The following is a 27,297-nucleotide window of genomic DNA, read 5'->3' as shown; positions in this document are numbered from 1 at the left end:
AAGTATTAAAGTCAAGATGGCAGGCACAAGAGACTCATGTTGTCTCAATCAAGGTCTCGACAAACAATGTGATCACAAATTGATCTCAGACCAGAAGACATCCAAGAAATTCAAGCATCTCTGTGTAATCCAGTGTTTCACAGGGCAACAAAAAGCCTTGTTCAAGGAAAGCTCTGAAACAGATCAGATTCTTCTATTTTTCCAAAACTGAAGCAGCAGTGAGGACCAAAGAACACACCAAGATTGGGTTGGAGAGGAGAGTACATATATCCAGTTTGCCATGGAGTGGCAGAAAAGTTGGATAATATTTTATCTAAGCGTTTCATTATATTGTGCTAGAACTTTCTCAATTCTCCTCCACTAATCTCCACCATTATAGAACCCAACTAAATTTAAAATCATCAGTGTCATCAGGAAATCTTTTCTGACCACAGGAGGAATGAATTCAAGCAAAATACAGTGAAATTAATTTATGTTCTTGAATTAGGCATGTTCCATAATGACATGTGTGTGTGCGTCTATGCAAAGATTAATTTTAAGAAGTAAGATATTCACAGGTACGTGTATAGAATATACACATATTTTAAACATTTCTAAGAAAAAAAATCAATTTAACCAAGCATACTCAAATCCTGAGTAAAATGTTCTTTAAGACTTTTTTTTTCCCCTCATAGGTGTAAATTCTTTGAATGCGCATCAAGTTTAGGCAGTAATATAAAGGCCTAAAAGCCTTCATTTCCTGGCTTCTTTAAGTTGAGGAAAGAGCATAATATACTTATATATGTAGTTGAACCCAGTCAAATCAGTTCTGAGACTTATTAGGGCATGACGCTGTTGACACAAGGCTAAGTGCAAAGCCTTGACCTTTGCATTTCCGCCATGACCTCAGGGACCAAACCTACTCATCTCACCCCAACCTTTACAACTTGAATGATGTCACATCAGGCTGCTATGTTTTTTAAAGGATCAGTTAGCCCAAATGAAAGCTATTTACTTTGCCCATTATTGTTCAGTTCTCTGAGTTTCTTTTTTCAGGGCCTACAAACAGTTAAAGCTATTCCACTTCTGTAAAAACAAAATGTTCCCTAAATTCTTTAAAGTTTACATCTAAAATCTGTTAAAGTCAAAATGTTTCTTTTTCTCCCCACAAAATCCTGTCATATTTTGACAGAAATTCAAACCAAAGCAAAAACTGTAAGTAAAAAAGAGTGTTAAATATTAAAGGGGAAGAGAGTGGCCAATGTATTAGATATAAGGATTTTTAATGTCTCGAATATTAAATCATAGTTTCCAGCACTTACCTTAAGTTCCACGTGAGCAACCTCAAAAAAATCTAGTCATTTAAGCAAAACTGGTCTACTTAAGCATCAAACTTCATTTCTCATCTGCTTTTAAGATCAATGTAGATACTAAACACAGCTTTAAAAGGAAGCTTTAGTCTCTAATCCCATCCCTGGGTCACAAGAAGCAAACTTATGACCTCACACTCCATTCCTTAACTGAAATCCAGTCTCCAATATTTGAATCTAACTAGGAAAAGGCTACATCAAATTACCCAAAGTACTTACAGAAATGGAAAGAAATGGAAGCATCTGGGGGGAGTTGGATCTATCAAAAACAGTCAGTGGAGAGAAAAAAGCAATTTTCCCCTCTAAAAGTGTGCTAATGTATTTATTGTGGTAAATTGCCTTCTTTATGTAAAAGATAGTAAATCTGTTGATGCCATTTGTTAGGATAGTCTTATCTCAACAAAGGGCAGGCATTCAGGATCTAAAGTTTCTGAATCTCAGCAATGTTAAACAGGGCTTTAAAACGAACATTCAATTTGAAATACTGAGTAAATGGGTTCACACAGCATGGATTTTATTGTAGACCAACCTAATTTTCACGTTTTCCTCTCTATAACAAGCAAGTCATTTGTTCTCTTCTGCACTCATAATGGAAAGAAAACAAGACTTTCTTTGTTTGTGTACATTAACTCAATGCTGTAAAAGTCATTCAGTCAAGCTTCACTATACTTTCACCTTTAAACCCTAACCTGACTTGTAACAATATTTGTAGCCTCTAAAATTACACTGGTTGAAGCCAGACGGAGTTAATCACCCTTCACTGTCTCAGTGAAAAGTATAATGACCTACCATTTAATGTGAAACCATTAAAATGCTAGAAAGGGCAAGAATTCACATCGTGTGTTTATAAATACCTCGCAGACATGAATCCATACATTCAAGCTACCAGGACACTTTTCATGCGACAGTCGTTTAGAGAACCAGATGGAAAATAATGACTGCTGTACACTCAAAGCCAGAAGTGTCTATTGTGCTATTTTATATAGTGCACCTTATACTTTTAACACTGACATAAATTAATTCTAACAAATTCCGTCTGCAACTAAAAAAAGAAAATCCAAATCAAAGTTGGGTAATTCATGATATTTTTTCCTTTCCAGAACTGTTGCTTCCACATAGGGCAAATCCATCAGCAAGAACCTTCATTTCTACCTTCAAGGCATGTTCCAAATCCTTCCTTCAGGACTGTTAACACTGCACAAGCCCAGAGGTCCCGGCTCTCACCACACTTGGGATCTATGCTCCAGGGGCTGGTCATTCATAGCAGCATGAATGATGCACCTGAAACTGTGCAACAAAGAGACCTAGACCACTTCTCTCCATCTCCCTGGTCCCACCACCTCAGGCTAAGCTCCCATCAATCCCCGTCTGCAGCATCCTCTTAAGCCTCTTCCCCATTTCCACTCTTGCCTCTATACTCCATCTTTCCAGAGCTTGCTGAGCAATCTTTTTGGTTTTTAAAGCAGATCATGGTACTCAGAGAATGAAAAGTGCATCCCTACAGGGCCATGTAGTTAATTAATAGGGCAACACAGACCTTAGGCCCTGAGCATATACAATGTGAGTAGAGGGTACCAGCAAACCAGGGTGCAGGGGGACTGCCTCAATCCAGCTCCAAGTGACAGCTTCCACGTGTGAGGACGACTGTGAAGTGATCAGACCATCTAATTTTTCAAGAGAAGCTATAAATTTGTATTTTCATGTGCAACTGCAATTTTTCAATGTTGCGTAAAATTTTAAACAATGTGAAATAAGCCAAATAGCCCTGCCAACTGGCATAGGACACTGTTGGGTGATGGCATTTTATAACACTCCCCCCCTTTATTAGCATGCTTGGACAAAATGCCCCTTCTTTTCCTCTAATTTACCAAGCTTTTCTTACCTCAGATCCTTAGCACAATACTTTTCCCCATGTTTTTTTTCATTCATTCTTATCCCTTAGATCTCAGCTTAAAAGTCTCCTCTTCAAACCTTTCCTTGACTACTCTATCTAATATAAATCCTCCCCACAAGTCACTATCACATCACCCTATTTAATTTTTCTTATAGTGTATCTCCTCATGAACAAGGATTTGAATAAGTCACACTGGTAGATTTAGTCTGTAAGCAATGGCCTTCCTGATATATTAATATTTAGTCTGTAAGCAATGGCCTTCCTGATATATTAATAAAACCCACTTTCAATAAAAATCAATACAGAATATGCTAAACTGAGCCAATAAGACAGATACACACACACACACACACACACACACACACAACTTTCAAGCTTCATTACTTCATAAAAGCACATTGGCAGGTTGACTGATTATTGCTTCTTCGCTAAATATCTACAATAGTTTTCTGCAAGAAGAGAGAAAAAAATACTCTTTGCGTGTGTACACGTGCATACGCACACACACAACAAGTATATGTATGTTTATATGTGTATGATTTCTATTGAAATGGTTAATATGCAAGTAAATATTAATCTACCTCAATGTGGTTCTGCCAGATGGACTTTTTGAGGAGTCTCCTCACGTCGACATAAGGCAGTGGTTCTCAACTTGAGGTAATTTTTTCCCCTCCGAGGTTTGGCAGTGTCTGGAGACATTTCTGCCTCTCGCAGCTAGGGGGATGCTATTGACATCTAGTGATACAGGCCAAGCAGGATGCTAAACATCCTACAAGGTATAGGACAGTCTCCAAAAGAAAGCATCATCTGGCTCAAAATGTTATTAGTGCTAAGTTTAAGAAACCCTTAAGCTTCCCTAACTCCAATTTTGCCAAAAGAAGTAAGAGCCACCCTACTGTTTTGGTCTGGGGAGGTAGGGAATAATTTTAAATTAGTTCCTCAATACCATTGTGAATTTTTTTTAAAAAAAAATATTGTTTAACTGACTGCAAGCATGTAAGTTCTATAAGGGACCATAAAAAAACCCTTTTGTTGTTGTTTTGATTTTGGTTTACACCTAGTACAGTGCCTGGTCCCTTGTAAGCCTTCAATAAAGAATAAGTGAATCTAGTAGCAGTGATTTGTCATTTTATGCTTCACACTGGCCATGTGTCTAAATGTTGGTTGAATAAGTGAAGCATTCAGGTTGAACCAAAAAATACGGTTGAGTTCTAGGCATATATAGATCAAGAAAAAAATTCTCTTTGCCCTCAAATTATTCAAAATCTAACACAGGAAACAAATAATACAATGTAAGGTAATTCACACATTCTTACTGTAAAGGCATACAAAGACTACTATAGTAGCATAGAGAAGGGCCAATTCACCTAGACTTGAAAAATTGGAAGATGGGGTGGAAGGGATGGGAGTTCAAAATGTCCTTCTAGACTTGATGCCTGGCCTACCTCGGAGGTGCTGAGTACTAATTAGGCAGAGGGGTAGGAGGAAGAAACAGCATTTTCAAAGGTAAGACTTGAGAAGTTGGAAAGGGCAAGTAGTTTAGCATCGTTGGGGTAAGTAGATAGCTTTTTGCAAATAAGAGGAGAAACATATTAAGGCCCTACTATGTGAACATAAATGAAATTTCTGTCTTAGTATCCATTGGGCCAGACCTCTCTGTTTCCTTCCCACTAAGAGATTCTGTGAGCCTATAATTTCTTCATTCAATGACCACATTATGGGCCTGCCCTTAAACATCGGTCTTCATAATCTGTTTCTGACACTCCTGTTTCCAGAAAGTCTTTCTGAATCTATACAGCATGATCATGAATTAACACTGTAACTTCAAAATTAGAAAAACTTGTAATTCCAGGAGTTCCCCGGTGGCCTAGTGGTTAGGAATCCGGGCTTTCACTGCCGTGGCCTGGAGTTCAATCCCTGGTCAGAGAATTGAGATCCCACAAGCCGCAAGGAGCAGCCAAAAAAAAAAAAGGAAAGAAAAACTTGTAATTCCAAAGAGCAAAACTAATCTAAGATCATACATCGGCATTCATGCAACCTGGGGTCCTCTGGACTAGGGCTTTGTCTGAATCACTGTTATATTTCCAGCGTTTATCCCAGATAATGTTACATAATGATTACTCAGCAAATATCTGTGGCTTCAAATTGTAACTTGAATCTACTCCAGACTCCACGTTTTTCCTAAATCAATAGTGCATATTGAAATTACAATGTACTTATCAAAGGATAAACTTGTTCAAAATTGAGATTCAGAAATGACCATTTCCTATAATTTTCCCTTTAATAATACATACCTCTAATCTTATATACAGGTTCCCATTACTGTAATCTATATAGTAATAATAATAATAAAACAGGCAGGAAGAACTCATTTATTTTAGATCCCTCTCTCTGTCTCTCTCTTCACCCTCTAGCCTCTCAGGAGAAACTTCTCTTACCACATATACTAAGGTTTCTCCCAAAGCTGTATCTCTAAATTAAAGAATCCCTTAAAAGCCGGATGCAATTTTTTTTTAGCATTTCAGTCATTGTAAAATGCTCACGTGAACAACTCACTGACATCATACACTCAACCTACCAAGGTACAAGTTACAGTGTTTCCTCTCTACAAACTGTTCCTCCCTTATTACTGAAAAATCCTTGCTGCCCAGGGAGTCATCTAAGAGTCACCTGAAATCCCTCTATCTTGCATATGTTCTATCAATTCTATCTATTCCTTCTACTGTATCTTTCCCCTTTGCTTCATTTCCATCAACGCTGTATTTATGCATCATCTCTCCCCTTTATTATTTTAATAGCCTTCTAAGTCTTCTCATGGCCTGTAGTATCCTGCCCATTCAATCCACTGTCCGTACCACTGGTTGGGAGATCTCTCTATCCCACCCAAGACAACAGGTTCTTCCCTACCTAAAAACCTTTCCTTTGCCACTTAATGACATTCACTCTACTTAGCATAAAATAAAAGAAGCTTCATATTTTGACCACAGGTTTATCCTTACAGGCACCTGATCTGTAATTAATTCCAACTATTTCTGGTTTCTCCAGCATGCAACACAATTTATCTTTTCTTTGCCTACATATATGTGTTTCTGCTGCTTAGTCTGAGGGGCAAACAAGCAGAAGGAAAGATATTCTTCAACATTTACTTCAAGTATTCTTGAAATACTTCCTGACCTAGTAGGAAGTATTCCTTTCTTGCACTTCTATTACCATACATGTATTTTTTTCCCTCATGTTTTAATTTTTCATGTATCTTCCTCAATTATCAGACAATGTGAACTTTGTGTGCAGAACCCATAACTAAATCCATCTTCGGATTACCAGTGCCTAGAAGTCTCTCACGTATAGCAGGTGCCCAGTAAAAATTATTTTGAATGGCAAATATCCTAAAGAATAAGAGAAAATTGCACTGTATCTTCTATGCCCATCTATTTATGAATGAGTTTCAGTAAGACATAAAACTATTTTAAAACTTCCCTTTTTTAATAACTTGAGGTTCTTGAATTCTCTAGATGTTTCTCTACAACCTCAAATATAGAGCTCATCACTCTAGATTCCTAAAAGAAACAAACATTTAAATCTCTCTTCTTAGCACTATTCAAGGCAAACCCAAACACTGTGAGTTCTTTACTATTACATTTATGGGAAAAAATTATTAACATAAAGGATAGTTAAAATATCAGATCACATAGCTTTATTTATCTTTCATTTGTGGGAGGATTTATTATTTTTTCATTAGATACACTTAATTTTTTTAGAATGCTAAAATGGTCAGTTCAGTCTTGGTCCATTAGAGAAATATCTTCTGACTACCCGCTATGTGCTAAGTGTGTAGCAACTATTGGGGGTCCTTAATTCTGTAATACAGTCATGGGTCATCCCTCAGAGATGTGAGACTACTGTAAAAAGCAGAATTTAAATAATCATGGAAACTAATTAATACTGAAGCTGACACAATGCTTTGAATAAGAGTGTACAGTGCCTTTAAGAGGGTCTGTGAGTAAGGAAAGCTTCCTGAGAAAGTGACTGTGAGCACATGTCAAGCAAGGAGCAGTGACAAGCATACTGGGAATACTGGGCCGGGATGAAATACAACAATATAAAGGGGGGTGTGCCACACAGCAACCAACAGCAACATGACAAAATAGACAGATGGCTCCTTTGGCCATGAAACCTCCCTACAACTCTCCCTACCCTCTTCAAAGTTCTTCTGGTGTTAGCACTATTAATCAGTACTTAATTAGCATTAAATAGCACTACTCTAATATTCTGCTGCTGTCCCAGAAAACATACCATATGAAGAGATACAAAGAAATATTTATAAGATTTATGTGTGTTAAGGTTGGGAGGTAACAGATCTATACATAAGTTTGATCTATTGTGAGACTGAGATGATGTCTTTATTGAATAACCTAAGTACTGTAATTTACAACTTGTCTCATCAATAGACACACAATTTTATCTCATCTTATTAAACACACACGCACACACACACACACACACACACACTAGGTCTCAGAAACTTAGTATTGGTTGGAACTCCCAATTCATTTCTACATCACCTTTCTGGACTTTGAACTTCTACTACTTATTAAATATTTCTTATGAGGAAAATAATGCCTTTTCCCATTTAATCTCAAAACTCTTCAAGGTAGGTATTATTGCTATCAGATGAAGACACTAAGGCTTAGAAAACTTAATAGAACCAAGTTCACATAGTTCGCTAATATATTAACTCTACTTTCTTATTTTTTGTATTCTTTTTTTTTTTAATTTATTTATTTTTATTTTTGGCTGCGTTGGGTCTTCGTTTCTGTGCGAGGGCTTTCTTTAGTTGCTGCGAGCGGGGGCCACTCTTCATCGCGGTGCGCGGGCCTCTCACTGTCACGGCCTCTCACTGCGGAGCACAGGCTCCAGACGCACAGGCTCTGTAGTTGTAGCTCGCAGGCTCTAGAGCGCAGGCTCAGTAGTTGTGGCTCACGGGCCTAGTTGCTCCGCGGCATGTGGGATCTTCCCAGACCAGGGCTCGAACCCGTGTCTCCTGCATCGGCAGGCAGATTCTCAACCACTGCGCCACCAGGGAAGCCCCCTATTTTTTGTATTCCTGATGTTCTGGCATCTGGGGCCTTGCTGACTGGGAGAGAGGACTCTCCTAGGGCTAGTCAGTTTCCAGAGATGGCAAACACTTGCGGAAGAACAGACTCTTCAAATACAAACCAACCAATCAGACCCCACACGCTGACCCACCTCTTCCATTGGCTCTCATACTCCAGAAGGCAATATTCCTCTGCCCTAATCACCCCCGGGCCACGTCCCTAGTTAGGGACCTTCCCTGTAGCTGACAACCTGCTGAAGTTACTGAAACTATTCAATCCTAAATCTGGTCAGCTTTCATACCCTGCCTTACTCCTTCTTTCCTGTGAAAACCACAGTAAAGCCTTTTGCCCAAGCTCTCCCCTCCTTCCTTCTGCCTCAACCAACCCTCCCCAGGTAGGGAAGCATGGCACCCTCTGCCTCCCGCTTCTTGGAATCTGTAAGTAACAACTTCGTGACAGTCATTTCTGTGTCTGCATGTCTAGCCATACCTGATTAAAACAAATCCCGGGGACTTTCTAAAACAGCTAGTGATAGCACCAAGGTGAGAGCACAGCCAGTCAGACACACAGAATGTGATGTCATTATTTATTAAATGAATGAATTACTCTAGAGGCTGAAATCTTACCCACCTAATTATTCTAAAAATGACACGATTTCCCAAATTTATGTCAATGACTCATCCAAAAATCAGGTCCTTGTATACAGTATTAATGCTTCTAATTTGGTGGGGGGTTTTTTTGACTTTTTTTTTTTTTCTTAACATTTTTATTGGAGTATAATTGCTTTACAATGGTGTGTTAGTTTCTGCTTTATAACAAAGTGAATCAGTTATACATATACATATATCCCCATATCTCTTCCCTCTTGCGTCTCCCTCCCTCCCTCCCTCCCTATCCCACCCTTCTAGCTGGTCACAAAGCACCGAGCTGATCTCCCTGTGCTATGCGACTGCTTCCCACTAGCTATCTGTTTTACATTTGGTAGTGTATATATGTCCATGCCACTGTCTCACTTCGTCCCAGCTTACCCTTCCCCCTCCCCGTGTCCTCAAGTCCATTCTCTAGTAGGTCTGCATCTTTATTCCCGTCTTGCCCCTAGGTTCTTCATGACCTTTTTTTTTTTTAGATTCCGTATATATGTGTTAGCACACGGTATTTGTTTTTCTCTTTTTGACTTACTTCACTCTGTATGACAGACTCTAGGTCCATCCACCTCACCACAAATAACACAATTTCGTTTCTTTTTATGGCTGAGTAATATTCCATTGTATATATGTGCCACATCTTCTTTATCCATTCATCTATCGATGGACACTTAGGTTGCTTTTGCACAGCAAAGGAAACCATAACAAGACAAAAAGACAACCCTCAGAATGGGAGAAAATATTTGCAAATGAAGCAACTGACAAAGGATTAATCTCCAAAATTTACAAGCAGCTCATGCAGCTCAATATCAAAAAAACAAACAACCCAATCCAAAAATGGGCAGAAGACCTAAATAGACATTTCTCCGAAGAAGATACACAGATTGACAACAAACACATGAAAGGATGCTCAACATCATTAATCATTAGAGAAATACAAATCAAAACTACAATGCGATATAATCTCACACCGGTCAGAATGGCCATCATCAAAAAATCTACAAACAATAAATGCTGGAGAGGGTGTGGAGAAAAGGGAACCCTCTTACACTGCTTGTGGGAATGTAAATTGATACAGCCACTATGGAGAACAATATGGAAGTTCCTTAAAAAACTAAAAATAGAACTTCCATACGATAGCAATCCCACTGCTGGGCATATACCCTGAGAAAACCGTAATTCAAAGAGTCATGTACCACAATGGTCATTGCAGCTCTATTTACAATAGCCAGGACATGGAAGCAATCTGATTTGGTTTTTGTTTCTTGAAGGAAGGACTTAAGTAGTAAAGAAGGGAGCTGGATTCAAAGAACATTTTTAACATGTGAGGTTCGTTACTGGTACTCCTCTACCCACGCCACCCCCCCATCCCATCCCCCCACCACCAACTTCGAATTTCACTCTCCCAGTTTGGTCCCCCATATTACTCAGGAGCCAAAATGGCCTCACCCCTCTCCATCCCTGACACTTCCCAGTATCTGTCACCATCCCACACTCCAAAGGAAAACTTCCATTCCCCAAGTGCTAAATAGCTGAACTCCAAGTAAAAGAGGACCTTTAATCTGATTAAAATAATTCACAGTAAATTGCAAATCTCTTAATCCTCTTAGAGGCAGTAACAGTATTTTTTTTAATTTGGGAGGGAAAAGCAACTTGATATAGCCTCTAATTGTTGGCATTTTCGTACAGCATAAACAATAATATATTTTGCTTTATTCGGATAGAAATGGCTATCACACTGGCATGGCAATCTGCCCAGAAATCTGTCTCCAACCTGTCAAATTAACCCTGAATTTTCTCTTAACAACATTCACCCTTCTTCTGCTTTGTTTGTTTGTTGTTGTTGTTTTTAAATCTCTGGGGAGAGGTCTTAAGGTTTGGAGTGATATCTCTGTAGGGATAATTTTTATGTTTAGGGTTTGTAAGTCAGGGTCTATACGAAGCAACTATCATGAACTAGTTTCTTTAAAAAAAAAAATCGTGATAAAGATGACCAATCAACAAAGCAATAATAAAAACAACACAATTCACCCTGAAATAGACATGAGAACATGTCAAACACTGTTTTAAACACTTTATGTATATTAACTTATTTAACCTTCACAGCAACCCCATTATTTCCATTTTACTGGTAAGGAAACAGAAAAGTGAGATAAGCTATTAAGGTGACACGGCTGGTGTGCAGTGAAGCCACATTTCAAACCATTGTATTTTAACTCTGAAGCCCATTCCCTTACAATCACTACACTCTACTGAAGACACACTGATTAGGAAAAACTCAGGGATAAATAATCCAGCTCCCTGTGTTGTTCCTAGGTTAAAAACTACAGAATTTAAATTCTGCAAGTGGCCTAAATGTCACTGTTTCAATTCCTGCATTTTACAGGTGAAGAAACTAACTCACTCATGGCATGGTGAAAAGCTACCTAGTGGCAGATTCAAACCCAGAAAGAACCAAGTCTGAATCCAAGTCGTGTTTTTTCCCTCACTCTACTACAGTTAGTCCATAGAAAAATCATAGCAAAACCTAGAAACTCCAAGCAAAGGTAGATATTCAAAATCCTAGCCAATGCATTTTGTAGGATCTGGTGAATACAAACTCTTGAGAGCTCCCATTTATAAATTACTTAACAAATTTGGCAACTCTGGTTTTTCTTCTTTCTGATTACTCACATCTCTGTTTCTAAAAAATGAAATTTACCCAAGAATCAGAGGGATTATTAATTCCTTTTATAACTCCTGTCAAAGCAAAGAAATTCATGTACTGAATCACTTATTAATTCACTGAATGTGTTCGTCATAATAGTTAAGTAGATATAGACCCTCATAGTTTGAAAGGAGACCTAGATAAGTAAATGTAATAGAGAATGATCATGGGCAAGGTCACAGTTTTGTAGAGGGTGCTATGGAAACACATAAGAAGTACATCAAATCTACACCGGGTGGGTGGAAGGGGCGTCTAAGGGTTTTTGGAGGAGGAGACACCTGAATTTATTCATTAGGCCAAAGAGCAGTTGGGGTGGGGAAAAGGGGAGGAAAACGGAGAGAATGGAATGGGTCTAGACAGAGCAGTCCCAGATAGAGGAACAGCATTTGAAAAGCCTGAGGGATAAGAGGCTGAAGCTGGTTCATATGCAGGGAACCCTAATTAGGCAGGTGTGTAATATAATCAAATCAATAATAACAATACCTCCAGGGCTTCCTTGGTGGTGCAGTGGTTAAGAATCTGCCTGCCAATGCAGGGGACATGGGTTCGAGCCCTGGTCCGGGAAGATCCCACATGCCGTGGAGCAACTAAGCCCGTGCGCCACAACTACTGAGCCTGCACTCTAGAGCTCGCTAGCCACAACTACTGAACCCGCGTGCCACAACTACTAAGCCCGCGCGCTTAGAGCCCGTGCTCTGCAACAAGAGAAGCCACCACAATGAGAAGCCCTTGCAGCGCAATGAAGAGTAGCCCTCGCTTGCCGCAACTAGAGAAAGCCCCCACGCAGCAATACAGACCAATGCAGCCAAAAATAAATAAAATAAATAAAATAAACAAATTAAAAAAAAATACCTCCAAAGACAGGGTACTTTCTCTTAAGAAAATAAACCAAACATAACGTTTCTGTGGTTCACAAAAAATGGAATAGTCTTTATATGGAAAGAAACAGGAAGAAGTAGTAGACAAAATCAACAAGACTTAGGTAAATTAGCTGATAGGTTTTCATTACATTCCTTTAAAAGCTTCAGTTCTCAACTATAGAGATAATTTCCAAATAAACGTGAAAGTCATGGCTGCCCTTTTAAGTGATGAAGAATACATTACTGTTAGCAAGCTATTTTGTCAGAGCATCAAATAATGCTCATCTTTAAACATGCCTCCTGTGGACAGTGAAATGCTGGTGATGGTTTCCAGCTTCACATGAATCAGTGCTCACTGCTCAGGGCACAATACTGCTTCTGACCTCTTCCCCTGCCTGTGCCTTGACCTTCTCCCACTCCAGCGTTATTCCCTGCCTTGTGCTGTGAGCATCTCATATTATTCGTGAGCTGTGGCTCTAGAATTTAGCATGAGGAGGGCTGCCCCCGATAGATGTCTAACATGAGTAATGCTCTTAATGATCCCCAATGGGACTCTGCCATATTCTTCCAGCAGGATGAGTCGTTGGAAGACAAAAAGAAATTCTATGCACTTTACAGTGAAACATAATGAAGACAAGAAATTTTTACATAGAGGAATATTTTACTTAGATTTAGTAAGAAATGACCACTTTGGGTTTTTTTTAAAGAGTTAACAAAGATGCCTTCATATATATTTAGCTTTGCAGTATATCTTGAACACCTGAGCAAATTATCCCATTTCTACGTTGCCTAAAGAAATCCTCCAAATGTTGTTTTAGAAACATTTATGAATTATACACAAGGTTTCTTCACAGAAATGCTAGATATGCTCTTGAAAATTGTGCATAAATCAATATTTTGTAAATTAAATAACATTTTGCACCAACAAATTATTTCAGAGATGCTTTATTTTCATTCCTCGTTAATATTCAATTGGCAATGATTACTGACCCTTTAGATTAAGCTTCTCTCCTGATAATATTTCTGTCAAACAGCTAATGATCTATAAAACAAATAATAAAACAAATATGGGAAACTAGGTTTTAGAAATGATCCTGCAATAAATACTTGCAGAAGGTAAAAGCTTCTTTGCAATTCAGCCACAGCCCCAATTTTATTCTTATTTCTTCAGATTTCCTTAATGTACTTTCTCAACCTGTAATTCATATGCAACACGGTGGTGTGTCTCTTAATAGCAATCAGTAAACCTTTAGACTGTCTCTGTTGATAATTTCTCTTCTTATTCAAGAATATATTTATTTATTCAGTTCATCAGGGAATTTCCTCATCAAAGGGCTCATGGTTTTGTTTTCTGTGTTTGTTAGCTTTAGGACAAAAGAATAAACATATACAGTCAAACTGATCACTTTGCCTGGCTTAACAATTTGTAAAATGTAAATAACTCCCAATAAAGGAAGATGCTTTGGGTTAAATAAATAAGCCATTATGTAACCATTTAGCTAGTAACAATACAGTAAGGATGGCCAAACACCAGAAAAGGAAAAGCTTCTAAAACGCTGAAGCTAACAGAGTGAGGGGGTAATCAATGTATTTAGAGTAGGAATAAACAGCCACAGATAGGTCGGTTCTATATGGGACGGATAATGTAATATTGCAGCTACAAAATGATGATCTGTGGGCCACATTTGGTGTGAAGACTTGCTATTGTTGTTGTTACTTTTATTATTAATTTAGACCTAATTGTTCCCATTATAGGTTGGGAGATTTTACTTTACAATACAGATTTATGCCTTTTCTTGAAAACTCTGAAAGTCTATCTACATTTAAGTCCATACATCCCCATGGCAACATCCAGCCAAGGATCCCTTAGACCTGATACAGGGCCTTCCTTACACAGGCCCTGTATTGGCATTTCAGTTTTCAACTGTTGTAAAATATTATCAGAGAAGAAAAACAGAATCTCACAAATTTCATTTTGTTTATCTTCCTTGCCAAGAATCGTGACTTTAGAACAGGAAGGGCAGTTCGAAGATGGTTCAGTGGTAAATGAAGGTGGGAAGATAAGTATCTAGCTTATTAATATATTTTAAATCTCCTGATCCAGAAAAGCATTACATCCCAGGATGCTGACAGAACTTTTAGATGAAATGAGATATTTATTTGAACACTAGGAAAAAGTTAAAAGTTATCTAAATTTTTACTAAAAAAGACAACAGGATCCTCAAAATCCATGTTACACTTTAGGACACTGACAAAATATATATTAAAAACAGTAACAACAAAAGAACATAACCAAGTGAAATGACTCTTTATCAAATAAGGAAAATTGGAAGAAAACAGAGATCTTGTGTGCAGAGAACAGAAAATTTTAAAAGAGCATAGCTGTCTTCAAATATTGAAACAGTTTCATGTAGAAACTAAACTGAATTTACCATGGGTAGTTCGGAGGGTAAAAGAGAGTCCGGTAGGACAGGAAATAGAGTTAAGTTTTAGCTTAAGTAATGAGGAAAATGTATACAAAACTTATAAATGGAATCTTCTATGCTATGAGGAGATAACTCCTGTCACAGAAAGTAATGAGGGTAGAATAAAGAATAGGTGTTCAGGTTACTGCAGAGAGGGTAGAAGCACAGAAATAAAGTTGTTCTAAGATACTGTCCAAATGATTCTCTGATAGGTTAAGAACAATAAAACATATATCATTATATCTAAGTTTATTTGTCTATACACTGCTATCCATACCCTCAGAGAATATGCCAAAAAGTAAATGTCTTAATTTCTAAGAATTATGATAGCAAATTTATATTTATTTTTTATCACCTCTTCTCCATTTGGTGGAAGCTCTTTATGACCTAAACCTAGGCTCACAGGGTAGTCACGCATACCTCTGTTAAATTACCTATTGGGCAATCAACCATTTAGCATAAATTCCTTAAGTGCAAGAAATGAGATTTTTTTTTTTTTTAATACTCTGTTGCCTGGTAAGATTGATCAAGTGAATGAATGAATGTTATGATTAAATAATGTCCTCTAAACTATAACAGTGTCATAAGTGAAATTCTATAACAACTAACTATTGTAAAATCTACCTCTTCAAACAGATTATATCTGTTTTTCAGATCACCACTCTTGGATGCACTTTTCTAACACTTCACCTTGCTCAACAAGATATTCTATTCTTTCTTTCAACACTCTTTGGCAACCTACTTATTCCAGGGAGAGTTTGCTGACTAAGTAAATCCCCTTAATCTATCAGTTCTCAAATGCAATTCTCACTTCTACCATCATATCAAAACATCTTTCATTCACAGAGTGCCAACAATTCACTCATGTGCTTCAACATACATTTTCCTGTCTGTAAGTACACAACCTGGATGTTGTATTAAAAGGTCCTACACATTATCAGTATGTCTAAAACATTCTTTAAAGTGTCTAACAGCAACAAAAGTAGACAGTTGGTTAATAATAATTTTTCAGTATTATCAAGATTGATAATCTTGATTTATCTAATCAAGATAATCAAGATTGACAGTCATTTACTGAGGAAAAAAGAATGTTATTAAGCTCCATTCATAATAAAAAACAAGTAGCATTATGGAATACAAATGAATGGCAGGCTGCAAAGCAATAAATGCACAGAAATACATTTATTATGCAGTTATTTTAAGACAGAGTAAAAACCTTAAAGCTATGATCAGGTCTCATATGAGGGAGGGTTTTAGATATGATACCTAGTTTCGATTATTGGTAAAGAGTAAGGAACCGGGAAATTTTTCAATTTTCATTTAAGCCTATATAAAGTCATAAACCTATGGACACAGAGAAGAGAAACGTACCACCCCATCTACACATTTGGAAATAACTTTGGAAGACTATTGAGTTCAACTGAGAAAACCACCCCTAAGAAATTACAGAACAATCTTTAGTCAGACGTATCTATTTAAAAGAATGGGACTTCCCTGGTGGCGCAGTGGTTAAGAATCCGCCTGCCAATGCAGGGGACACGGGTTTGATCCTGGTCCGGGAAGATCCCACATGCCGCAGAGCAACTAAGCCCGTGCGCCACAACGACTGAGCCTGCGCTCTAGAGCCTGTGAGCCACAACTACTGAGCCCGTGTGCCACAACTACTGAAGCCTGCTCACCTAGAGCCCGTGCTCCGCAACAAGAGAAGCCACCGCAGTGAGAAGCCTGTGCACCGCAACGAAGAGAAGCCCCAGCTCACCGCAACTAGAGAAAGCCCGCGCAGCAACGAAGACCCAACGCAGCCATAAATAAATAAATAAATAAATAAAAAGAGTAAGAACAAAAGAGTAACATTTTAAAAACCAACTATATTACTTCTGAGAGAGGGTTGATTACAGTACTGTTTTTAATAGTTACTACAGACTCTGGCAGTTTTCAGGGATCTTGTTCCCCAATGCTACATTCTTTGTTTTCTAGAAAACTTGCCATCTGAGAAGGATACACCTTTAAAGGAATAGTAGTGACAGATTCTAACCAAGCTGTTGCCTAATATACTTTTATTATCCATAACATCGTATCACTAAGTTCACTGTCAATTTCAAACTCAAAAAAACAAAAATTCAGCACCAGTTTCTTAGAGAAACTAGATGCCAGTAATTGTATTTTCTCTATGAAGACATTTCTATTCACTTACCCAAATGAGCTCTCATAAAACTTACTTGGTTCTTACTGCCTCAGATTTACTCCACAAACTGAACAGCACTGAATTCCACTAGATCATATTACGGGCTGAACTGAGATTTCTGTGTTCTATGGTGTATAATATCAGGGTGCACTCTTTTTTTTTTTTTTGCGGGTTATCAAGCAAAAGAGGGGAACAGACAATCAGATATACCAGAAAAATCTATCATCTAAAAGGCAATTAAAACAGCTGGGCAGCACAAGTTAGTTCCCTAACAAAGAAGCATCTTAGCCTTGTTATCTACACATTTTATACTGTTTCATCTACAATGATTTTCCTATAAGGGAACAGTGTAGTGGGTATAATGGTGACGAGCCAAATTCTGCGATCAGACAGACTGAGTTTCAAATCCTGATTCTACCACACTAGCTGACTGACCACAGTCAAGGAACGTAAATTTTCTGAGCCTCATTTTCCATATTGATAAACAGGGGTAACAGCAATGCATTCATTCTTAATGTGGTATTAAATAAGATAAGGTGTATGAACACTGTGCCAGCACATAACTTTATACATTTTAGACTTTATAACAATCATTATTAGAGATATTATATTATTGATTCCTAGTCCTTTAGGTTCAATGCACACAACTGGATCCATACCTCATCATTTAATTACTTGTTTTATTCATCATCAGGCTATATATATACATATATACACATATATATCTTACAATATATTTAATAATCATGTGTGGTTATTAAAGCATTATGTTCAATGTATCAAATGCAAAATGGTGAAAGGGTAATTTTGAATATGGGGTCCTAGGAAAGGACGAGCTCCTGGATTGGAATGACCCTTAACAGGAAAAAAGACCAAATAATGCAATGAATTTTGTTTCCTCTCTGACCATACTGAATCCAAATAAAAGCTGCCCTTATGATGCATCTACCGAATCCTAATTATTAACTGATGAATAGCAACAATCTTGTCAGTTAAATGCTCCTCCTCTCCATGCAGTATCCAAGTAAAAGCTTCTGCCCATCTCCTATTTTCCTTGTATGTGTTTAGGTTTTGGCAATTAATGAACTACTAAGTTCATTAATTGAAGCAAATTCCAGTTCCAAACTTAATACCAGATTGGTAAGGAAATTTTCACTTCTCTTCAAATATAAGGGAGAAAAACAGATGAGTCTATCTCCCACGGCCTGTACAAGCCAGTTTACTTTATTCAGACAGCTTGCTAATTGAATGGTCTGGAGACACTGAAATTACTTCCCAAACCAGGCAACTAAAGTAGTTTAAAGTTACCCAGAGGTGTGTAGTTAACACTTACAAATGTGTTTTAACTCACTTTGATATATGAACAAGCACCATTAGTGAAGTTTCCAAGTAATAAAAGACTGCCTTTTAAATCAAGCCTGAGTAAACAAAATCAGCTTTAGATCAGTGAAACTGCAAAGTATACATTTTATATTTCCTTTATATAGGAAAGGAATTGCAGGCAGATACTTTTAGCCAAACTAAAAGTTAGTACATTGTTAGTGGAAGAAAACAACCACATGCTAAAACAGAAAATAGAGTATGCATGTTATTGAAGTTTGGAGATTAAATTTTGAGATGGTACCTCGTTAGCACCGTCTGACGCCAAATGATCTTGGAACAGACAAATGTGGCCTGATTCATTTATTCTTTCGCCCCATTTTCCTTTCAAACTCTACCTGGGATTGCTAATGACATAAAAGGGCCTCCATCACATGAGTGGAGAGAAACTAAAATCTGGCCTCTGTTTCCTCTTCTGCTAACATCCAGGAATGAGTTTACCGAGTTGATTTTTTTTTCCATGATGGTGCATAAAATATGACCATACATCATATGCTACAAGGAACTTGACTGTCATATAAGCACACCTCTTGTTCTGTTCATTGAAATTTTAAGTTATATCAAGAAATAACATATACCTGAAATGATTTTTAAAGTACTAAATGGTCACATGTAACGATTTTATTACTCCTAAAATAACTTCCCTCACGTTAAAAGAAGAATCTACAGGGCTTCCCTGGTGGCGCAGTGGTTAAGAATCTGCCTGCCAAGCAGGGGACACAGATTCAAGCACTGGTCCGGGAAGATCCCACATGCCGCGGAGCAACTAAGCCCATGAGCCACAACTACTGAGCCTGCGCTCTAGAGCCTGCGAGCCACAACTACTGAGCCCGCATGCTGCAACTACTGAAGCCCGCGCACCTAGAGCCGGCGCTTCGCAACGAGAAGCCACCGCAATGAGAAGCCCGCGCACCGCAACGAAGAGTAGCCCCTGCTCGCTGCAACTAGAGAAAGCCCGCGCGCAGCAACGAAGACCCAACGCAGCCAAAAATAATAAATTTAAAAAAAAAAAAAAAGAAGAACCTACAGAGTGTCAGGGATACAGATTCGGTCTCTGACATTGTCAAGCAGAACCTCTTGCAAATAATTTTGGGAGAGTTCCAAAGGCTCCATGCTCCTTCCATGGCTGACTGTGGATAAGCTGTCCCTGGTTCTCAGGGCATGAACACATGCATACATGACCCATACTTTGAACTTGATACTTTCTGAAATCCAATCAAGAGCATTTTGAGAAAGTGTGACCATGAGCTACTACTTGCCAGAAGTGCTTTAAAAATGTGTTTTCTAATAAGGAAGACTAACATGATCGAAAAAACAGATCCCTGAGATACACTGTATTATTAGGAATTGAAGCCTACTACTTCCTATATGCTACATATAAATCACTTACTTGACACAAAAAGAATATATTCCCACTTAAGGCAGAACCACACCACTCTGTATACATTTGCTTGTATCCACTGGTGGTGCTTTTAATGCTTCATTTAAGTGTCAAACTAGGTGACAGGCATTAAGCCTGTAGACTATTCAGCATCAAACTCACGATCCAAGAACCTTTTCTACCATTGTTTACCTTCTATACACTCTCCTCCCAATCAGAAAATAAATTAATTAAATAAAATAAACAGATATTCTTTTCCGGCTTTAAGCCACGGACAGCTCTGAACACGGCAGAGGTACTTCTCTCACTGAATGAAGTCAGAAAGATATGCACAGTCATGCTGTTCAAAATATTGTTTTATGTGTGGAACAACATTGTCATAAGACATTTGGAAGCCAAGGAAAATCACAGAAGTAAGGGAATTTGTAGCAGTCTGTTTTGGCTTACGGGAAATGAGACTGAGCTCTCCCATGAAGCAAGCAACATGACACCTTCCAGCATTAGAAATAGACTTTCGGGTGGCTAAAGCGCAAAAGAGAGGGAAGCAAAAGAGAGGGAAGTGGAGATCAAAGCTATCTCCCTGTACACTACAGATAATCTTTTTTCTTCCTCTTCCTCAACAGAATGATTGAAGGAAAGGGCTGAAGGTAGAGGGACGAGGGGAAAAGGAAACCACGCTAATCCATAACCGTAAGGAAAGGAGGTGGCCTTTGATCTCCACAGGATGGCAACTTTATTGGCTATGCATAAGCAGTTTCCAACCAGCTGATCAACCAGGTATTAACACTCAACACCCTTCCATGATCAGTCACCATGAAGTGAGTCATCTGTGAATAGCAGTCAAGCAGAAGGCTCATCTACTCCTAAATGACCACCAGCCCATGCCCACCCCAGAGGGGAAGATGCAACCCCAGGGGAAATGATTGTTTCTCCACAGTCTCTTCCCTGATAAGCACCAATTAATTGCCTTGGGACTCAGAGCAAAATCTTTCCTCAAGCGTGCATGAATGAGGACGGCACTCATTTTTCAAAATACAACTTGGAATCCGTGTATTTCTACATCACCAGCAGTCATTGTTTTGACTTCTGTTCGGTGTCTTTTTTTAAGCATGCCAGGAAATACAGACATGATAAAGCCTGGATGTTGAGTTGGTTGAATGTAAAGAACCGATCATCTTGCTTGGTGATCTAAAAATTTAAAGATCATTTACTTAATGGCGGGATAAAAAAATGCCTCCCTTCCAAATTCTCAAGAGTTCAAACCACAGTCTTGTTTGGGTGAATTGGGGGGACATGTTTTAAAATTTAAAAAAAAAAAAATGATTGAACCATAATCTTTCTTATTTTAAATCCTTCATTTCTCTCTTTCAACTAGGAAAGTGCACAGTGGTTAAGGGTTTTGGAATCAGCATGGTTCAAATCCCTGCTCATCCACATCTCCTAACGTCTCTATGATGTAGTTTCCACAGCGATAAAATACAGATAAAGTAAAATTTCCGTAACAATAGCACCTATGTCACAGGGCTCTTATAAGCATTAAAAGATAACGGTGAACGTTCAACAAATGATAGTCATATCTTCATAGCAATAGCAGTAGTCATCATGATAAAGTTTCTTATGGTACCCCAGAATTTGAACTTGATCTCATTTTATTTTATTATTTCCTTCTCTCACTTGCTGGTCTCCTCTAAGCAAAAACATTATGATACAGAAGGTAACTACTTAGCTTTCCACTCCTCTGTATAAACTGAGGAAGTCAACATTCTAAAGTCTTCTTAAATATAGCTTAAAAAAAACCTATCTTATGAATTCATTAAAGATTCAAACTACTCCTTTGTTTTCAAACTACTCCATGTTTCAAACTACTCCTTTGCTTTAAAATATGTCTAGTTCTTTATAGAGTTATTAAACATAGAGCATACACACTGACATCAATTTTTCAAGAGCCCACTTTTCAGATTTGCTCTTTGTGCTATGTGTGGTCAGAGGGTGCACTAAGATTGGCTCTGTCTACTGCCACTCTCCCTCCTCCTATAGTTTAAAACCAGCTTAATTATGGATCTGTTTCTTCTACTGTACTTCTCTAGACTTCTGCTGCTGGTTCCACTTTTTTTTTTTTTTCCTTTCTTATTACCGAATTTCTTAATTTACTCTACAGATTACCTTAGGACTCATTTTTAATTGAGTAACAATTTTGATTTCCTTATATTTTTCTATAAGAAATCAAGCATGCAAGGCAGTTATACTTTTGTTTTTAGAATTGAACATTTTTCTAAAGGCCAGAACTTAACATGAGCATTACCTTAACATCTCTTATTAACACAGAAGATGATACATGCTCAACTATTTATGATCTTCATTGACAAGCTGTTATTCTAAGTTTCCTCCCAATCTTATTCCTCTTGCCCGGTATTTTAAATTACAGATACCTACTCAACGTAAAATAAATAAATAAACAAACAACTGTGATTATAGGTTTGAAATTTAGCATTTTGTATCACTTTATTCACACAAAAGTATTTCATTTGTCATAGGGAAGACTAAGGGAAAATTTCAGGTAAACTTACTGTTCTGAGACATTTTAACTGTAAATATCTTATGTATTAGAGGGCCCATTATCAAGAAATAGGATGCTTTAAAAGATGTCACAGTATTCAGATAAGTGTATTTAAAAGCCAATAAGTTTATAAAGAAATTAATAAGAAATTATTGGAATTACCAAAGAATCTTTCCAGTTAGAGAGACCACAGACCCAGCTAAGTGGCTCACAAAGTGAAACTTATCTAAAAAATCTCCCTCCCCCCAAGAGAAAAAGACCTCTCCCACCCAAAGAAAAGGAGGAAAGAAAGACAGCACTAGTGAATTTCTACTTCATTTGAAGTTCAGATCTCATCCTAAGTTTGAACTGAAATTCAATCACTTTTTCACTTAAAAGCAGGTTTGATCAAATGGAGTTGAGGAGAGGAAGTCCATAAAGAAAGAATGTTTAGAATCAGTTCCTGAGAGATCACACAGATTTTTTTTTCCAGGGCTATCCCATCTGCTCCCCTCACCAAAAGTCTAGCTCTCCACAGAAAAGAACTCAGGTATACAAACACTAAAGAAGTTCACCGTAAAAAAGAATTTCTAAAGAAATACCTATTTTTTCCAAAATCTTAGTTTCCTAGAACAAAAAGTTATATATTGTAGCATTAGGCTAATAAATAAAAGACTACAAAAAACAAACACATAATATTTTGATGTTAAGTATGACATCAACACATCAACGTGAAGTTTATAAGCTGTTTGAAGAAAACTATAGGACTTTGTTAAGTTGGCAGCCAGGTTTAAAAAAAAAAAAAAAAAAAGGAAAAGAAAAAAGAACTGACAACCAATAGATGCTTTTACAGGTTAAATCTTGTTGAAGGTACCTTACCCCCTCAGTACACTTTGATTTATTTAAACTCACCACGTTTCTCTTAAATACACTCCATTAACAAGTGATAGACTGTGATCTTAGGCTTGAGGCAAGATATGAAACACAGTCTTTCAAGAACTTCATTCATTCCCTGTCCAGGTGTCTTGAGCACGCCCAACTCTACTTACTTATGTGAGTTTTGTGAAGTTTTATTCAAGTCAATAGTGTGGCTTTAGAATAGCACACGGTCGTGAACCCTCCCCAGCAAGTCCAGTAATCTGGCCTCCCCAAGTTCAGATTCACAGCTGGAGTGAAAGTCAGCAGAAGACTGATAAACAGCTTCAGGTTAAATATGAGAGAGCATCTCACAAGGACAACTCTGACCCCACCAACAAAGTAGATAACCACACCTATGGGAAAAACTTGGGTTTATTAAAATCACCAGTAGCTTCGGTGGAAAATTAAATTAGAAAAACAAAGCCAGAAATCATTTCAGCTCTAAGGTTATAAATGCCTTCTATCTATTTAAAGTACAAACCTCAGATACTAAGTACTAATCAAATTATTAAATCTAAAGGGCAGTACATGCTCCAACATATTTCTCCAAGTGAAGACAGAATTTGCACGCTGACACGACTAGCTTTCAGTGACATCCTATTAGTGTGACCCTATCTTTAATCTACTGCCATGATAAAATGTCCCAACATATACAAACTCAGCTCAAACAGTGACTAATGACCATTAATCCCCCTATCTTCAGTAATCTGCTCCTCCAGTCATTTATCACACTGACACTTCACTTTACACACGTGAATAAACTTTAACCGAGAAGGTGAATCAACAAAAATCTCAAAGGTATCTGAAGCTGTAAATTAAACTAGGGGGAGACTCGGCGAAGAGAGACAAATAGAGAGATCAGATCTGAATGTTTCTGATTTGCATCCTTGGCTGGTATGGGGGTGGGAAACCATTCAATCCCTCAGATCTGCAAACTAAGAAAAAAACTACAGGAGAGAGGGGAAACTGGAAGAAGAGGTGGCCGGCCCCAAAGAGCCTGTTTAATCTAGTCATCCTTCCACTGTGACAGAAATGAAAACTTCAGTTTTCTGTTTTCTTCAAAGGAATAACAATTTAATGAATTTCTCATTTAGTTCCGTTGCAAAGGTTCCTTTTAGTCAGAAAGCATATCTCGTGGGCTGAAATTATTTTAGGGGTTTATTTGCTATCATTTAGCTGATGTGTGTTTTTCTTTTACATATTTCCTTAAGTAAAATCCTTGGTCAAAATATAAATCATAGCCATGGACCACAAAAAGCTCAAACCAACCTTTCAAAACTGTTTCATAATCATGGAAATTGAGTGACTCCAACCTACAGGCTCTGATGCAACTTGAAGCTCAGTACAGGACTATAAAAAATTCCCTGAGGTACAGTGTGTGTGTGTGTGTGTGTGTGTGTGTGTGTGTGTGTGTGTGTGTGTGTGTGTGTGTGTTTTAAGGCCTGAAATCGGATCCTTGATTGAAACCAGAATCTACCAAAAGGAAAGAAAGAAAAGTTGAGCCGTGGCTCTGTTCCCTCATAGTAAAAGTTTCTTCGGGAGGGTAAGAAAACTATTTGTAAGTGCAGATGCAGTGTACACTCTTAGGTCAGACGTATCCCACTGCAGTATCCTTCCAACAGCTCATGTGAAGAGTTTTGGTACTATTTAATGAATCCCCAAAATCCTAAATTCAGCCTTCTGTTTTCCCTTGCCAGTGAAAACTCCCAGACAACTAAGTGTTCCCTTTCAGATACTTGCAACCTCTTGTTTTCCTTCTAAACTCACCCAGGCAGAGGGGATAGTTTATATCCTACCGTAAGAAGGAGTTATTTCCCGAAGTTTCTTTAGAATCGAATTTAATTACAGACTTTGGTTATATAAAACAACTATTAATAACCCCTTTGCTCGAAAGAGGAGGGGCGAATTGGGGGACCAGGTTCAGGAATCCTGGCGGGTTTCTGGGCTACAGCTCCCCGGGCGCACATCTCCCCTCCCGCGGGAAGCAGCCGAGGGCTGAAACTCACTTTGGCTCATCCTCATGGCCCAAGCTCACCGCCAACCGCTGACTCTCCCACCCTTGCGCTCCGACGTGCGTTTGCCCAGAATGATCTGGGCGTGCCTCGAACTTGGCAAAAGGCCTAGGTCTGCGAAGAGGCTTGGAAGGTCTTGGGAGATGAGGGAAAGGGGACCACACAAAGTAGGAACTAAGAACCTTTTCGTCTAAAACTCCTGCCAGGGGTCGGGCCCCTCCGGCCTTAGAAGGGAGAGGTCGCCAAAATGCAGCTCGGGGTTGATTTTGAAAAGTGGAGAGGGGGCGTGCAAGGGGAATGGAGGGTGAAGGAAGAAGACGCGGGGTTACCTGAACAGAGACATATTAATCCAAAGAGGTAAAAGTGAGCAGGCTCCGCGATCATTGTCCTCGGGTGGGTCCTGCATACAGTCTCATGCCAAGAGGAGAGAGTAGAAATGGGGTCTCCAAATTTATGAAGCCACACACTACACACAAAGGCTTAATATAAGCAACGTGGGTCAATCCGCCAGGAGTTTTCAGGGCAATTACTTGTCCACCTCTCCGGACGCTTGTCAATATCTCAGAGCCCTCTGCAGGCTAAGAATTCCAAGGTTTGCCTTCTCTGGCGCCAGGGTTTCCGAGGAGGCTTGGCCACTTCCAAGGACCATCCAAATCGAACAACAAAGAGCCGAAGCAGAAGAGCAGTTGTGCGGTTTCCTGCCTCCACAATCTTGTCGAGCCTCCCGGCGTGCTCCCGCGGCGAGGGCCGGCGCGGCGGCGGCAAAGTTGGGGTGTGAGAACGGATTAGGGAGGGCCGAAAAGTGCTTCTCCGTCTATAGGCGAGCCCAGTCAACAGCTGGCCACCCGCGCCGGCGGCAAAGGCAGCCAAGGCAGTGGCAGCAGCTCGGGAGGACGGGCACAGGGTGCCGGGGGTGTGCCTGGGTGACTCCGCGCGCTGGGGGCGAGCAAGGGGGCGGTGCGGCGACAGCGGTTCCCTGGGCGGGCCCTTGTTCCCATCACTTGGGGGATGCGGAGGGTACGGAGGAAGGCAGCAGCTCCGCGGACACACTCAAGCCTCCCGGGCGCCCCCAGCCCAGCGCGGCGCTCACCATCCCTCCGGCCCCTCGCCCGCGGGGGCGTGCGCGCAAGGCACCCCGAAACTCTCCGCGGCTGGGACGCTGGAGCCTAAACTTCCAGACGGTGGCTGCCCGCAGCCCTGGCTCGTGGTAGCTGCAGAGAGGCACCCGACCTCCCCGGCGTGGCGGAGAGGGGCCAGGAGGATGCTGCCGCGGGTGGGAGCGACGGCCGCTGCGGCTCACCCGAGCTCCGCCGGGATCAGCGGCGTCTGAAGTTTCTACTCTCACGCTGCCTCTTCCCTGGCTCGATTGCTTTTGGGTTTCCCCCACCGTCCCCGCGGCTCCCGGTTTCCTCCCTCTCTTTCCCGGCCCGAGAATACTTAAAGGGGCCGCGCGGTCCTGTCCACGCTTCACTCTACACTCTCCAGACGCCGGTCTGGCAAGTTCTGCTCGTTAATATTTCCATCCACAAGCCAGGGTGCCCGACTACGCCCTCAGGTGAGAATCAAACTGCTCAGGATCACAAAGCCGAGCGAATTGGAACTTGCCTTGTTTCTCTCGACACCCTTGGCTCCCCTGCACCTTTCTCCAAATGGAACCTCCCAGCCAAAGACTTCAAAAAGCCTCCTGGTCCAGCTTAACCTCTTCCCTACCGCTTACAGGAGTTGAAATAAACTCTCAAATAACTCTGTCTTCACCCTTCCCTATTCCCATTAAAAACAAAAAAAAAATCAAATGTGGGCAACAAGCCTATAGGACAGGAGGTACAGAAATAACTACGTAGAATTTATTACGTAGTTATACGTAATACGA

General features: G+C 39.4%; 1 protein-coding gene across 1 annotated transcript in view; it reads right to left on the bottom strand.

Moving 5' to 3' along the window:
- ROBO1 (roundabout guidance receptor 1) overlaps positions 1 to 26,848 on the bottom strand; it is a 382,889-nt gene extending 356,041 nt beyond the window's left edge. The window contains exon 1 of the mRNA XM_059921364.1: positions 25,757 to 26,848. Within this exon, the coding sequence (XP_059777347.1) occupies positions 25,757 to 25,811 (55 nt within the window). The 5' untranslated portion in view covers positions 25,812 to 26,848. The remainder of the gene's footprint in view (positions 1 to 25,756) is intronic.
- Between the last annotated feature and the right edge of the window lie 449 nt (positions 26,849 to 27,297).

This window comes from Balaenoptera ricei, chromosome 4 (assembly GCF_028023285.1).
Source record: "Balaenoptera ricei isolate mBalRic1 chromosome 4, mBalRic1.hap2, whole genome shotgun sequence".
Lineage (NCBI taxonomy): Eukaryota > Metazoa > Chordata > Mammalia > Artiodactyla > Balaenopteridae > Balaenoptera > Balaenoptera ricei.
The sequence above is the reverse complement of the archived record's forward strand: the minus strand, read 5'-3'. Positions and strand labels throughout refer to the sequence as shown.